The 16,473-nt window shown below is 32.1% G+C and overlaps 2 protein-coding genes across 3 annotated transcripts; both read right to left on the reverse strand.

The window, feature by feature from the left end:
* Nucleotides 1-452: 452 nt before the first annotated feature.
* Cog3 (conserved oligomeric Golgi complex subunit 3) lies at nt 453-3,314 on the reverse strand. Its single transcript, XM_066390875.1, has 2 exons — nt 1,040-3,314; nt 453-850 (listed from the first exon to the last, which is right to left on the reverse strand). Exons 1-2 carry the CDS (start codon nt 3,201-3,203, stop codon nt 573-575), a joined length of 2,442 nt encoding a protein of 813 aa, XP_066246972.1. The 5' UTR covers nt 3,204-3,314; the 3' UTR covers nt 453-572.
* A 1,305-nt stretch (nt 3,315-4,619) lies between these two features.
* Nucleotides 4,620-15,820, reverse strand: LOC136409686 (uncharacterized). Of its 2 annotated transcripts, XM_066391364.1 has the most exons (18): nt 15,384-15,820; nt 14,520-14,674; nt 13,555-13,643; nt 13,034-13,367; nt 12,669-12,980; nt 12,508-12,615; nt 12,079-12,245; nt 11,736-11,968; nt 11,080-11,218; nt 10,705-10,844; nt 10,545-10,648; nt 10,255-10,481; nt 10,004-10,168; nt 9,626-9,731; nt 9,366-9,421; nt 9,191-9,299; nt 7,309-7,421; nt 4,620-7,207 (listed from the first exon to the last, which is right to left on the reverse strand). In XM_066391364.1, exons 1-18 carry the CDS (start codon nt 15,566-15,568, stop codon nt 7,193-7,195), a joined length of 2,757 nt encoding a protein of 918 aa, XP_066247461.1. In that variant the 5' UTR covers nt 15,569-15,820; the 3' UTR covers nt 4,620-7,192. The 2 variants fall into 2 exon arrangements, with proteins under 2 accessions (XP_066247461.1, XP_066247460.1); XM_066391363.1 differs by having other exon boundaries at nt 4,620-7,421.
* Nucleotides 15,821-16,473: the final 653 nt, after the last annotated feature.

Raw genomic sequence — 16,473 nt, forward strand, 5'->3', positions numbered from 1 at the left:
AAATCGGTTGAAGAAAAAAAAAATTGTACCATGTCACAGCCAATCGTCATTACGTTAATGTTACTGTCGGAGCATAAATTGTTTTTATTAATATCAGCTATAGAGATTTCATTGAAATCTATTTGGATGTGACGGACGACGTTGCGTTCTTCGCTCCTGCTAGAGCCTCAAAGGCTCAACGGGAGAAGTGGCATTTTTAGAGAAGCTTAGGTTCCTGATGGTAATGACACACTTCTTGTTCATCCTCACAATAAGCGGTACGTACTTGTCTTCTTCCTTCTATGGTCTAACTTGTCATCGAATATAAGAGAGCCCGGGATTCTGCCTTTCTAGACCGCTGAGAATGCCTTAATTTGGTTAGTATTTTTTCTGCTCATCCAAATGTTAATTCTATTCGTAAGCTGACTTCAAAAAGGTCAAAAGCTATCACTTCCAAGACCAAAAAATTATGTTTTCAGCACAAAACTTGTATATTTTTGCTAAAATCGACATAAAATATATTTTTTAAACACAACAATAGAATAGTATATACACTATAAATACAAGAAAGGATAATAAAAATACTGTTCAACTTAATTATTTAACGCCTCCTGCTCTAAAGTAAGGGACACTGAGCAAATTAGTATATTCACTTGTTCTGGAGAGGGGCAAGCTATTTGCAACTGATCTTCAGTTGAATAACCTCCTTTCAACAATACCTGATCAAGTTGCATAAAGGCGTTTATTATATTATTTTTAATTGGGCGAAACAGTATAAATTCAGTCTCTCTGTTGGCCAAATAAAGCTGCATGGAACGTTGCACTTCTGGTATTCTTGATTTCATGCTCTTTTGAGACTCTTTAATTATCCCTAAAATAGCGAAAGTGTAAATTATTGGGGTACTCAAATTGGACTCTCACATGGAGATTGAAAATAAACAAAGTTACAATCGATTTAATGGATGGAAAGATATGGCTTCATGTGAGAAGTATTTTGCAATTTACATGTTGAGAGTTGAATGTGGAAAACCCTGTATATTACCAAAAATGTTTTTCATACCTGCAATAACTTCTGGTTTCCCAAAACTCTGCCCTTTTACAGACAACTCATTACTCTGGGTATTCTCCACTCTAATAATCTTAAGAATTTTATCAGCTTTCTCAATCCAATCTACAAGGTTCCCTATAAGCACTTTTGTTACATAGCCAATAAATGATTCGCAACAAAACTTCAGCTGCTTATCAATTTCCTTCCTTGAATCCACTAAGTACTCTTTAACCTTTGGAGTCCCTTCTAGCAAGAATTCCAAAAGGGCATTATTAGTGTTGAATGAAAATATCTGCTTTCCTTTGTGAAGAAGATCAACTGCAGCTTTCTGAACAGAACTAAAATCCAAGCTTAGCTCTTTAGTGGTGAAATCCACTTGGAATGGTGCTATTTGTTCTCTAATAATTAGTAAATGTTTGATTTGAAATAGTTTCCCATCTATAGGAGTTTTCTTTGCTGAGATTAAGTCAGAGGCTGTTTGGATAGTGCGAACACAAACAATCAAAGCTTCCTGTGCTAGACCTTGGAATGTATCCCTATCCAAACAGAAATAAAGCCGGGATAAACACACTAGAGTCCTTTTAACAGTGGGGTACCACATCCCATGTAAGTCTGCAGGAGAGTTTCCAGTGTAGGATCTCAAGTGAGTGGTAGTGGGGGCATTGATTTGAGCTACTTCTTGAGACTCAATAGACACTATTGAAGAAGCTCTTGAATCTGGGCGCCTCTCTTTTAATTCCAAGACAATGTTCTCCATTTGTTGTAGCTTCTCTGGATAAGCTAAGTCTCCAGGGGATGGCTTATAATCATTTAAATCATGTTTAAAGAACACATTAGTTCTAAAAACTAGCCTTTCTTCTACATCTTCTAATAATTGCTTTATAACATCTACATATTTGGTTAAATGACTGTCGCTTAGTACTTTTTCACTCAGCATTTCATTCTTTAAAATTCCACATAGCTCTGATAGAATTTCTATATAATTGATTATTATAAGGCAGGGTCTAAGTGTGTCATAGAGGTGCTGGCATAAAGTGCTTAAATAATCATGAAGCTGAATTGTGGCATTGACAAAAAAATAATTGTAACACCGAGCCTCATCTATGCAAACTTTTATGGTAAATAAGCAGCAAGATCTGAACAGAACACTGTAGTCATTTTTATGCTTTTCTTTAATATCTTGAAGAGCTTTAGAAATAGCTACTTCCAAAACGGGTAAGCGTTGTGTGAAGTAGCTTTTTTGACAATCATAGAGTGTGTTCTTATAATAGCTATTAAATTCCTCCTTGGATTCTATGTAATTCAATATTAGTTTCACTTTAGCAGATGCACTTTGAAATTTTCCATAATACAGGGCAAATGCAGGGTCTGCTGTTTGGATCTGTTGTAAAGGTTCATTTTTTTCCACATTGAACAGTTGCTTAGTGGTATCAGTGATGATAAAATTTACAAAATCGTAAACATATGCCAAAGCTGTGCTCAACAGGCTTTCATACTTCATCCTGTAAACTTTAGACTCTTTAAAGTTCAAGTTTGCATCCAAGTAACTGATTGCATTGTCGATGTTGTTTAGCACTTCTATAAATTCTTCACTGTTTACTTTACTGTGACCCAGATGCTCCACCAATTCTTGACATTTAGGAAAATAAACGAAATACTTAAGCTTATTATTAATATCATTCTTTTTCCCTTTAAGCAACCTCTGATTAACCATCAGTTGCTCGCTTAAGTGATGTAAGTAGTTAGTTTTCTCAATAACATTATGGTATGTTTGCTTCAGCTTGCTTATAGAGCTCACAGCTGAGCTGGAGTGCTTAAACAAAGCCTCAGAATTCCTCAAATGTCTGGACAAACTTTCATAATATTCCTGTAATCCTTTTAAGTTCTCATGCTGTATTTCATTCTCCACTTTTATCATCCACTGGATAAAATCTTTGTTATTGTTAATCAAAGGCACTCGCTCAGGGATTCTTGAAGCCTGCTTCTCGACTGATTTATTTTCTTCACTTTCATAATACAACGAGTTTACACGGTTTTTCAATTCATAAAGTAAGTCTTTTTGTTTTTCGGATAAAGGGGCTAAAGGATCGTCTGTTGACTGCCATCTGGCCAAGTTTTCTTGAATTTGTTTGTCTTTAGGATCTTCTATTATGTTTCTGTTAGGAGGACGACTCATTTTCTGGTGTACTCGTGCAGTGAATGGAAAATTAGTCTTTAATAATTTAAGACTATTTCGCTAAAAATCAAAATAATGAACAGAAACGTCAAAAAGGAAAGTGAGGTTAGAGTAACGTTGAGCAGAATTCTTCGGCGCATACGTGACATCTCCAGTCACTGGTACAGCATTCTATCTGTTTTCAATCCATGCCATTCACCCGCTCACTTACTCTATCTTCCTTAGGTTGAATGGTGGCCTACTGACCTACTTAGGTAGTAATGCGCTTCCTTTAAGAAATGCCAATATGGGTCAAGGCCATTGAGAAGGCCACCCTTTAAACTTGAATATCTTTTAAATATATGGGGGTATTTGTTTACATTAAGAGCAATTTTGGTGATTTTGTTATTAGAGACAAGGAAAAACTTTAAATGTATGCGTGACTGGTGGACACCTCCTAAATCGCAAAAAAATATTAGTGGGTGGAAAGAGGGCACCGATAAGTTAGGAAAAATAACGTAGATAAATTTTTATGATTCTAAAAATATACAAATAATGAAATTTTCGAATTATGTATTTGCATTTACAAATCTATGTACACATAGGTTTGATGACTTTATCATTTAACCTATGGATTGCGGCAAAAATCAATCAGGCAAAAAGGATTTATCTATCAAATTGTTGAACAAGGTACAGGGTGTTTCATTATAAATAGGCCAATTTTGATTCTTTTTTTGTTTCTACGTAGCGTTTGTATTTCGAAATATTTTTAATTGCAGTTAATTTTTACTGACAACATTTTCATGATTTAGACGAAAATTTTGCTTTCAACGAATCAGTGATGTAGATGACAATTTAAACCCAAAAAATCATGTAAGAATTGAATTGCTTCGATTTCAACGATATTTGGCTCCGCGGTGCACGTTCAATATAGCTTTGATATGCGAAGGTCACCATTAAAATCGAATGAATTCGATTTTTTGTATAAAAAAACACCATACATCGTCGAACTTTTTATCAAAAAAATAAAGTTACTCCGATTTCTTAAATATTTGATATCGATACGCGTAGGGGCAATTACGCATCTGCAGAAAGTCCTTTTACAGTCACTTTGTCCAAAAATGGGGAAGTTTTTTTAACGTTCTAAATTTTAATTATTTATCGCAGAAACCAAATCATCTCTTTAAATATCAAGCACACGTCAGGTATCACCCCATCGGGCATCCCACTGTTTCAATAACATAACATCTTATTAGAAGGAGTTAAACTAAAATATAAATTATTCCCCAAACATGAATACTTTTTATTCATTGTAAACTTAAATATTAAATAAAGATAGAGAAATAATATGTAAAGAAGAAAAAATAAATGTATATATAGAAAACAAATTAATAAGAACTTAAAGTTTAAAAAACAAATTAACATACTTAATTAGACCAATAAAGCATATTCAAGGAAAATAAAACTTAAAAACAAACTTTCAGAAATTATTACATTCTAAGTTAAGTCTTGTCTACATGAAAAATAAAGCGATATTAACATATTAAAAAAGCAAAAATTTAAATTCAACACTTTTATTGTATCCCTTCTCGATTCGAAGGTAGCACAACCAGGGAATTTGCGACGTTCTGTTCAATATGTTAAACTATTGTAAGAAACTGTTATAACAATAGCCTGGGTTGTAATGATTTGCTGTTTATTTTGGTTGCGTAAATATATAGTTTCAAAATTATTTTGGTTGAGTGTACTAAATAAAATTCTCAAAACTACATCTGACGGGAAAACAAACATTTACAAAAGAATGAAAATAGATATTTCTGAAACTTATGATAATTAATAGTTATTTAGTTTTCTTCTTGAATAATATTATGCAATTCGAATAATACAAGGTGTCGCAGAAAAATATGGATAAGAAGAGATGAATATCGCAAACTGATTCGTTTTAGGGGTACACGCTTTTAAAGTAAATTTTTGAAGGCAAGTGATGGCAGTGATATAGGAATTATCGGCCTTAACTTATGAATAACTTTAAACTACTAATACTTTAGAGGTTAAATAAATTTTTAGAAATAAAAAAGGACGGCTACTTTCTTATATTTTTTAAATAATAAAAAGCTGAACCCATTCAATTTCTATTAATTTATGTTATCGCAGAAAAAATTAATAACTCACTACCCTTCAAACATGGACCATAGCCCGACGTATTAAATTTAGAGATATAAAATATCACATAGGAATAGCCGAAATGGCTGTGAAAATATCTATAAAATGAATCTATGAGAAAATTAGAAATGAAACAATAGATAAATATAAATAAAAATCATTCTGGTTTACGCTTTTGTAATTTTTCTCAAAATAACGTTGAATAACCAAAAGTTTGATATGAAAATTACATCGTCATAATTTGACCAATGTTCTTAAAAAAGACTTTTTAGTATCCATTGTTGAATATTTTTACAAATATAAAGAAAACGGCTGGAGGTATGGATAAAATCCAAAAATATAATGCTCTACAGATATAATTTCTCTTTATGATAACTATTTAGACCTGTAGAGAATCTTTAATTAAATTTCTATCGAAATTGCGTAATTTTGATATCTGGGCTTCTGAGTTTATTACAACAAACTCTAAGTAAATTCGAAAAATTATTATTATATCACAAGTAGCGAATATTCCCTAGTGTTATGATTAATTAGATAGTACTTACAACCTAATTAAAGTGTGTTAAATTAAACCAGGTAAAGTTTAAGTTTGGAATTTTAGCGTTAATGGAGAAGTAGGTACAATGAATACAATGTATCTAAAATAAAGATGTCCAACGTGGGAATCTCATAAACGATAATAAATACAGATTTGGTTAAATCGAAGAAAAATTGCGCATTCAAGGGACTAGTTTCACGGCGCATAGAGATCTATATTTTATATTTTAATTTTAAGTTTTTTCAGAAAAATCCAAATATTCGTATTTCCTTTTCAGTTACAGTAAGAAAATACTAATACCGCTTTTCCATTCCAATTTTTCATAAGGTTCAATATGACATTATTTCAAAATGACCGTTTGCATCTCTTGAACTTTTTTCTGTGAAACTCCTTTTGGATTTTTTCAGCCATTTAATCAAATCTGTATCTGTTAGTGTTTACGAAATTCCATGTTGGATATACACATTTATGTATGTTTGAGACACTGTATATTATTTCGTGCGCGTATCGATTTTTAGACCGGTGAACTGTATGTTTGCAAAAGGTTGTGAAAGTTTTTTGTATGTTTTGAAGCGATAATATTTCTTAGATAATTTAGTAGAGTGTTATGCAGCGACAAACGAGAAGCTCGCAATGCAGAATCCAGAATTCAAATAAACGGGTGTTCTTTTATTTTTTATTTCTTTATTTTATTGATGTGGTTCACGATTAGTGAGGGTAAATGGGTGTCGTGTCGCTGACATTCAGTGAGTGAAAGTAAGCGCATGTAGTTGATATTTAGTGAGTAAAAGTGCGTGTCGCGTATCTGTCATTTAGTAAATGAAAGTAAATGTCCTCAAAAACTTTTTTCTTCTTTTATGATGAAAGTGGAAATTGTGATGTAAACGAGGAACCAACAAACAGGGTTCTCGTTGGCAAGTAGCTCAATGTCAATGTTGTTAGTGCTAACATTTAAAAACAAAATTTGTTTTTTAATTTCTTCAATAATCTGCTTCGTTTTGTGTCTATTTATGCTCAATTGTATTATCAATCTATCTCTAATAGCAGAAGCAGATTTTCTTGAGGATTTCCATATTGTAACCTTATTAGTTTCTTCATAGTCATTACATCTACTTTTACGAAAACGCTAAAAATACCAAACTTACCTAAATGAATTCTTGCAAAAAAATAAATATTCCATCCAATTAAACTTATAACTTAATTAATTCAACGAGACATTAAATTTTTCATTTTATACTAAAGGCGGTATGATTGTTTTTGGTCATTCACAAATATCACAATAGCGACTTGGACGGTAAATTTTATCAAATTAAAGTTGGGTATCCTAAAAGATTGAAAAATTGAATAGAAAAATCACCTGACAATGGAGAGCCTTAAAATTGGCTTCAAAATCGGCATCACCACGATTTTATCACTGATACTTACCTTTTCATATACTTCAATAAAGGGATGTTGCCCACGTACAAATATATTCTTTTTCCGAACTACTAACAATATGAGCAGCATACTGACGAAGAACGCTCCTGCTAGAACAATGCCTGGGAACATATAATAATTATATTACATGCATGATTTGATAATAATCAAGGAGATTGTACTACGAGCGATTATTTTGTTGTAAAGGCCGATTTAACAACTTTCATAATAATCACACGCCCACGAATGCCGGGTGCGGTAAATACATCATATTTGATATCAAGAAAAAAGAATATGTAATATGAGAATCACATAAGATGCAGCTTTTAGAAAACATGAATTCATGTAAAACGATTTTTTATTCAATCACAGCTATAGTAAGCTTACTAATTACCACCGATTATTCGTAAGTCTGCTACAAGTTTCGAAATATTGTTTTTTTTAACTTGAACTGTTAAGACCGTCTGACTCAATATCAATTTTATGATATGTTATAATCTCTTGCTAACACAGGAAACAAACAATCTTTGATCGTCTGACAATAGTCGATTTGAACAATAAGAATTGAAAACTACCGTAATAACGGTATTTATTGTTTATGATCAACTTTAATATTTCTGTCATACATACAGTGAGTTTTAAGTTAATAAGAAACTATGAAATCTTTTATTGCTGAAATTAACTACAAGGTGCGATTTAGTGACGAAATACAAAACACCAAATCTGCATTCGAAAGCTGATGTTCCAATATTTCAGGGTTGTCGCAAGTTCTTCTCAGACCCTGAAGGACTTATACCAAGATTCTCAATATATAGATAATGACAAATCCGAACTTTGATTGATAGTTGAGGCTCAAAATTTAACAAAACCGTTAATTGTAATTGAGTATTTGCTAAATTTCTAACTTCGCTCATTTCTGAGTAGTTGAGAGAAGTCGGTGGTTTCCAAGAACTCGTTTGAGTTCTTTTAACTTAAAATACAGGGTGTCCTGAAATTAAAGTACCATACTTAAACAGCGTAAATTACGTCCAAAAATAACACCAAAACTTTATATAAACATATATCGAAAAATGCTTTTTTAACGATCTATGGCTCTTTAAAGACAACTCTGATGATGGTTATTTTGACATATTTCTAAAACGGTGCAATACCGTTCAAAAAAGAAAATCCGTTTCAAATCCTTCGTGCGTGCCAGAACATAAAAAGACGATCTAGACTGTGTCGGTAATTTATTTGAACACTTACTCTAAAAATGTGTCATTTAAATTTCTTATTGTTTTTTTAAAATTATTATTTAATAGTTTTGATACGGTTAAAAATTACCGTTTTAAGCATCATTTGTAATTGTCATATAATGTAATGTTCAAATTAATTTTATTCGAAAATGGAGCGTTCTATCAAGTGAACCAAGAGCACCTTTTTTTTCTGGACACATATGTGGTTTCATAATTTTGTATCAGCAGCTAAAAAACCGGGCACATTAAAAAAATGTAGCATTTTTTAACTTCGACGCCTCCCGTGCGGCACGCCTCTGACGAAATATTTTCCATTTAGCCACATCAGTCAATTAACGTTTAAAAGGTATAAAATCATATCAAATTTCATAAAGTTATCTTGCACCGTTTTGGAAATATGTCAAAATAACCATCATCAGAGTTGTCTTTAAAGAGCCATAAATCGCTAAAAAAGCATTTTTCGATATATGTTTATATAAAGTTTTGGTGTTATTTTTGAACGTAATTTACGCTGTTTAAGTATGGTGCCTTAATTTCGGGACACCCTGTATAGGATATCTTCCACAATATATTTTTGGCCAATTTGAGATAAGCGGTATTTTACTGTTCAACTTGATCAATACCAACGAACATTGAAAGCTCAGTTATTCACTCACCTACGATAAGTAGCACGTCTGATTCATCTTGGGATTCGACTTCTAGATTTTTAAACATATCACAGTATTCGAGTTTATGGAAATAATGCAGTAAGTGGCATTCGTTATTCTGAAGTACAATATTATCAAGCGATCAGTACAGGTGATATTTCTTATTTGTGGAATTAATACTCACCGAAAATGGGTGATTTAAAGTCGAGGAACACGTCAGGTACACATCGTATGACATATCTGTGAAAGCAACACAAAAACAAATATTGGATAAAATAGTGAATGGTTAAAAAAAAGAAAATTGCAGGAAGTAAGATATATATTACAGAAGGAAACGATGCAGTACAATGCTAGAAGGGGATGCTTGAGGCAAGATGATGGCTGAAGATGCATGAATACATAACGTCAAATATGGGATATTTTAAAATAATATTCAATACTTACTTTTGGATGGAATTAGTGGACACTTGTCATGCGTGGAGTACGTTAACTTCACGAAACGAAATGTGTTATTAAATATCACTATGGGACAATTCAGTTTTAAGAAGTCCTAAAAGAGAGAAATAAAAATACCGTTAAAAGTCTTAAGGTTTCTACAAAAAAAAACACATATACAGGGTGTAACATATCATCATTGAAATATTTCAATGGACGATAATATTCTGCAAAATAATAAAAAAATTCTAAGACCCACGATCAACAACGCATCATTTTCAATATAGAGGGTGGTAAAGTTTCACATTTTAACAAAAAATCTAGTACTTTATAATTAAGTAAAACATAAGATCTAATTAAAAAATTCAAGGAATTAAATAAACTTACAGCTGGAAGGTTTTGTCTGTTTATTTCACGTTGAGTGTAAGGGCTCTTAATAGGACAAGTTTCTGTTATTTCAAATTTATGTGCATTCGCTACTGGCTGAAACTCGTTTGAGATCTTTTCTTTACTAGATTCCAAATCAATCATACTACTATTGCCAGAGTCATCCTAAAATGAGAATAAAAAGAACAAATAAGAGATAAAAATTGAAAAAAGATTCGTAATAAGCAAAGAGAAACATGCATAATGTTTACCTCTAAAGAACACATGACATCAGTGAAGTAAGTAATTGTTAAACTGCAGTTACTGATCTTGGGTTCTCCGAAATGGTGATTATTCTTAATGGATTCACAAAGAAACTTCAATGTGAAACGATTGAAATCGTTAGATGAATGACAATTCTTATCCAGCACAATCTCTAGTTTATTGACGGTCCTTGTAAAGACGGCAGTGATATTTTTCAGTTCAACAGAGGAACATTCTAAAATTGTAGTAAAAGTGACGGTTTTTAATTCATTTTTGAGTTTAAAATCTAGTTTAATACCATTTGAGTCTAATCGACAAAGTTTGTATGATCTTGAACAAATGTCGAATGTGATGTTATCACGGCTGAAAAATTGCACTGTCTTTATAATTCCGAAGTTGAAACTATGGAATAAATAAATGAATATAACAATCTCAAAAACCTTCGATATTGAAAGTACCTTTTCATGTTGATGTGGTCTGTAAAAATGCATGGGGCCTCTTCCAAATGGCTATCATTTAACGGATAAGGACAAGCCACAGGAGTTTTCCATAAAAATTCGTAATAACATATTTCTTCCTTGTGCAAAATTGGCTTCTCCTGGAATTCAATTAAGAAGCAATAAAAGGAAGTCCTGGCAACTTTATCAAGAGAATAACAACCGTGAAAATGTCGAAATGGACAGTATTAATCAGTTTAGTAGTTTCTATAAAAAATTTATTTTTTAGGTAAAGTAGGTGAAATTTTGATAACTTGACCAAGAGGTTAATTTATATAGACACGACAAAATAAAATACTAGATATACACTGAAAGATAATTAAAGGAACCCTTTACCTCAATGCTGCTGCATTCAAAATGTATTTCACTTCGGTAATCACCTTCAGTTCCATTACAGTATTCTCCAGTTTGAAATTTCAACACTAAATTATCATTCATTTCAATACTCTCCGAATACTTTCCAAGTGATGTAAACCTATAAATGTTATCAGTAATACACTTCTAGATAAAAAGGAAGTAAATCTTAGACAATTTTTTTAAAGTTTTGAACAATTATTTTTGTCTTTTTGTCAAGCTATTAATGGATTTTTTTTTATTATTGACTAATAGTGGGTTTATCAGAAATGTAAATAGATTAAGTGCGATGCAGGATTGAATTAAAAGCTGCATGAAAAAATCTTAAAATTTGCAGTTCGCTCTAAAAAAAATACCAATATGGGACATTAAGGTAGGACAACTGGTATCTAAGCTTTACCTCATAGAGCTTTAAATTTTTAGTAACAAGCTGTGGCATACACAATCGTAAGCTTTATTTAAATCTAAAAAAAATCCTACTGATAGATTAAGAGTTCCAAAGGTTGTCGATAATTAAATGCCCAAATTGGTATATTACTGTGGCTGTCAATCTATCATTAGGGCATCTATGCTGGCAGGAAGACAACATGGATACCTTAATCTGCCTTATACATTACATATATAGAAGTGGAATTAACCTGAACTTTACGTTTGGCTGCGTTAAATTTTTCTTCACCACCGACACATCTTTGGAGCAAGGAACATCTGAATCCAACACTGATCCGCAAACATTAAATTTAAATTCCAAATTTCGGCGTTTGTCGGTTACAACTTTCGTTGATGTGAGCGAACTTAAATCGTAATAATTTTGATCAAAGCTGAACTTACAAAAATGGTTTGCCTCTTTTATATGAGTACAACTGGTAACATCCTAAAAGGTTAAAGAATGTTCAGATTTTGTATAAAAAAATTCTACATGATCAATCAAAAAAGTTGAGACAGCTATGAAACTGGTTTGAATATACATATGTGCAAACTTACGTATTTGGGGCAAGCCTTAGATGTCCTCCAGTGAAAATAAATTTCACACGACGAGTTAAGATGTGGCACAACCTTCGGCCCGTAGTCTTTGGAATCGCAGAAAAAGTTTATTATGGTTTTATGATGCGTATAAACTTCCTGATAGTGATCATAACATTTTGTTCCTTCTGAAACACGGTAGAAACTCAATAAGAAGTGACTTAGAATACATTAAATGAATTAAAATTCAACTCGAGGTATCTAAATTTCTAATGGCGTATGCAATGGAAGCACAGTTTTAGTTTTTATTTTTGTTTGCTTGTGTCCAAAATATGGAATTTAATTTATAGTTACGAATTATAATAATTTCAGTGTGGGGATAATAGGAAGGAAAAAAGAGGATGAAAATGTAATATAATAAAGTAGGGATGAGGAAATTCCCAAACTTACTATCAATCGTTGCTACTACTGCGTCATTATCAACCTCAAGTTGACTGAGTACCGACCCCCTATTTACATCTTCACCGTTTATATTCTCACATACTTGAGCATAGGTATCTAAAATAAAAACCGCAAGTAATAACTAAGTAATGAATTATTTTAAAACCCACTTTTACAGCTCTCATTTTTCCCCTTCCAATCCGCTGGACCGCACATTTGAATGAAAAAAATGCTCTTTCTACTAGAGTTCTCAGTAGCGGACCAAGCCACACGAGGTTCTGCATTGAGCTCAGTTAAATTATACACTAAAAATTTATCTTTCACTACACATGGGTTGGAGATTTTCAGGCATCCATAAGAGGTCTCCAACTGAAAAGAATACTTCTTGCCTTGCGTTGAAACTTCATTGTAGGTTAGATCGCCATTGCGCACTTCATTCTTGTCCCAGTCGCATTTTAGTAATACTGTAAACCTTTTATCAACTAAAAAGAATTTAAGATAAACCATTGAAGTCATAAATAAAGGGATACTTCACATTTTTTTCTAGATCCTTTGTGGGTGACTCCCTTAAAACTAATTTTGCTTCCATCGTAAGTGGGTTTTAGAGTTGACAGTAATGAAATAGGTATCATATTAGATCCAGTAAATTCACATGCGTTGACATCTTCTTGCTTGCAAGTGGGATCGCGACCACAAAGAGTAACACTGAAGTTCCTGGTTTTAGTATGGACTTCAAAGGATCTAGCCAAAGGACTTAAATCTATATATTTCCCCGAAATGAATGTTCCACACATCGACGAGTATACCGGAAGTTTCATGGCAATATTGAAAGTGCAGTTGTCTTCCATCGGTTGAGGTACCAGATTTTCCTGAGGAAACAAATACTTATAATATGCCATTTTAAGAGTTTAATTGTATTAAGTAAAGCAAAACATGAAGATCTCGTCACTTACTGCCCTGCAATTAAATAAATATCGAAACTATCATAGATGGCAGAACCAAAACTTTTACGTGCACTCTTTAAGAGGGTCTCAAATCAAGAAAAAAATAACTCACCAGCCCTTCCTGGTTGAAATTAATCACTAAAGAGTAGTTTTGGGTCTTAGTACATTTGTGTCCATAGATTGTCATCAATTGGTTCCCATCTAAAATATATTGAAATTTGAAGATATAATCCTTGTTATAATTTACACAGAGTTAATTGTATTATAATACTGATCTCCACTTTAAATTTTGAGCACCCTGCATTTATTTCAAATATTCATTTTAAAGTCTTTTTTATGTGGTAATTATATCATTTACACGGAATCTACAATACAACGTGTACCATTGAAGATTTTGTACCCGACTTATTTTGAACTACAATCAAAATATTAGAAATAGCCGCGGTATGTCCAGTTTGTTTTCGAAGGGGACACATTTTTGCGTTAAATGCAGACTCAACAAAGTAACATCCTTCGCAGGGGCGCATTCAACTTTAGAATCTCAAATAACACTATAGATCGAGTAACATCTCCTTTGAAAGGGTTTTTAATTCTGATTGTCAGCATGTAATTTTTTTCAATTTTTGAAACAAGAGTTCGTTTAGAATTACTCCATACATTAAAGTGGCAAATTCTAAGAATATAAATAAGAATATTTAATGGTGAGAGAATTATTTAGGACTCTAATTTGTCTGTATTATATTGGTTTAGCTGATTTTATTAAAATTTCAAAATACTTTTAAAAATTCTCAAAAGTTTTCTAAATATTCATAACACTCAAATGTATCTGAAATTTTATATCTCTCTATGCCAGTTGTTGAATAAATATTTTATTTTAGCACAATGAATGATTTCCTCTTTTTCCAAATATCTCCAAAATGGCTAGTAGGTAAAAGATCTCTGCTTTTAAATCCTAAATTTACAAGAACTTATTAATAATTGGCAATAACCATGGGAAATTGTATTCAGTTTGAAGGAGAATGAGAATTATGTATTTTGATTCCTTCCCAATGCACTAAATAAAATACTTCTTTTTACCTGATATAAAGGCATTTCCAAGACCAATTTTTTGTTCATCCTCAAAATGCTTTAAACATGCGGTTAGTCCATGAGGACAGATATCACTGTTATGGAATGCTTTACAGAGTGTGAAAGAGACTTGAAACTCTTTAATTTTAACATGCAATATTGTGCTGAAATAAAAGGTTTAATTAAGTTAGTTCATTATTATGTACTAAACGTGCTAAATAAGAGGAGAATGAATATGAAAACATTTAAAAACCTCATTACAGTAGGTAATTTTTCTTACCTCCATGTAAGGTTGGTGCAAATTAATGTTAATACAGGATAATCCAAAAGTACTTAGAAAAGCTTCAAGACATAAATACTGGCATTATTTTAGGATGGGACATTTTTATAAACAAGGTTCTTGGCAGCACTATTATGAAGTTATGAGGTCATAGTCTTAACAAAAATACAAATCTTTTAATTTCTCCTCCAAGAATCCTCTCCAGATATTTTTAAGAAACTTTGTAGATGTCAATATAGATGGAATAAGTATAGTTTATGACAAATAAAATTACAAATTTGTTCAGTTACTATGATGTAGGTATTAAAGTGGACAAGATCCAAAACAAAAATCAATCATTATTTCAATTCCTGAAATGTCAATAGATGTATTTCCCTCTGCAGTAATTTCAATTGCTCTCATAACTAGAAATAGTCAAACCTTGAAAGAATTCTGTTGAGGCAAATTGGGTATCTGTATTTACAAAGATCTTGGAAACTTCCAAGCACAATGCTGACTTATTTTTTATTCATCTAACATAGATTCAAGATTTCAAAACTCGGGCTACTGAAGACATGCATCTTAGCACCAAAATAATTAGTAATTGCACTTACCTATTAGTTTGTACAAATTTATTTTTGTCCCCATTGAATGAATAGAAGCAATACTCCAAGGTATCGTCAACTATGAAAGGTTTTTGTTGTGATATTGGAAGAAAATTTAGAAGTAGAAAAGTTAGAACAACATTATTCAGTTTATTGCACATTTTTGTCATTTTTTTGTACAAGCAATTTGTCATTTCACTACAAGCCCTAGTAGTTTTTTCTTAGAACTTAAAAATTAAAGTAACTATATTTTGACAACATGAGGAGAACAATCCATAGCAGCCGCAGCCCCACTACTCCTCAAACTGCTACTCAACTAAATTTAAAATACAAAGCCAAACAAACACAAAATGCTAAGCAATGCAAAAGCACAAAAATTTAATGGTTACATCTGTTGACTGGAGGATTCCTAAAGTGTTTTTATAAAACAGATTTTTTGCTGCCGGTTGCCGGATGTTGATTGTCGATAATATTGGGGTAGAAGCAAGTTTGGATTTGGAAAAATTGTTATTGATTGTCATAAAAGCATTGTGTTAGACATAACTCATGCGGCTTTCTTTACTTAAACGCGTGAACGGTTTAATGTAAAACAACACAGGAACCTAACCTCAACTCAACACTAAACCAACACGCGACTCAAAGATACTTGAAATATGTATATTTTAGACGTAATTGATCTGTTTATTGGGGACTTAAATTTTTTTAGCTTAAGAACTGAAATAAATAGATTTAAAGAAGGCATTTTTCAATACTTTATAGCTCTATTTCCAAAAATTCAGGGAAGGATTGAGCTAACTAGGGGCAACTTGTGGCAGGAAACAGTATTAAGAATAAGTGCATTTTAAGGTCACCCCACAAAGGCTTTTTACAAAAATTACTTGACTCCCTATCTCAATGACCAGATGAACTTTGGGATGTTCATTTCAGATTTGAAATGTATTAGAGCTAGGTAATCTCAGATTACTAAATGGTGCTAAGGTCACTGATTGAACTGAAGACCTTTTTCAAAAACCTGTAGAAAATTGCAGATAGATTTGGACCTATTGGAAGAAAATAGTCACATGTTTATCATTTTAAAATGATACTGATATGAAAAACC

The sequence above is a fragment of the Euwallacea similis genome, chromosome 6, assembly GCF_039881205.1.
Source record: "Euwallacea similis isolate ESF13 chromosome 6, ESF131.1, whole genome shotgun sequence".
In the NCBI taxonomy this organism is placed as follows: domain Eukaryota; kingdom Metazoa; phylum Arthropoda; class Insecta; order Coleoptera; family Curculionidae; genus Euwallacea; species Euwallacea similis.

Bases quoted from the DNA above. Each gene is read 5' to 3' on its own strand.
- LOC136409686 (XM_066391363.1), bottom strand. From the start codon at position 15,568: ATGACAAATTGCTTGTACAAAAAAATGACAAAAATGTGCAATAAACTG. The intron at 13,644-14,519 runs GTAAAAAGAAGT...AATATATTTTAG, and splicing joins TGGAAATGCCTTTATATCAG to ATGGGAACCAATTGATGACA. The intron at 10,169-10,254 runs GTAAACATTATG...TTCTCATTTTAG, and splicing joins ATGTCATGTGTTCTTTAGAG to GATGACTCTGGCAATAGTAG.
- Cog3 (XM_066390875.1), bottom strand. From the start codon at position 3,203: ATGAGTCGTCCTCCTAACAGAAACATAATAGAAGATCCTAAAGACAAA. The intron at 851-1,039 runs GTATGAAAAACA...TCGCTATTTTAG, and splicing joins GAAACCAGAAGTTATTGCAG to GGATAATTAAAGAGTCTCAA.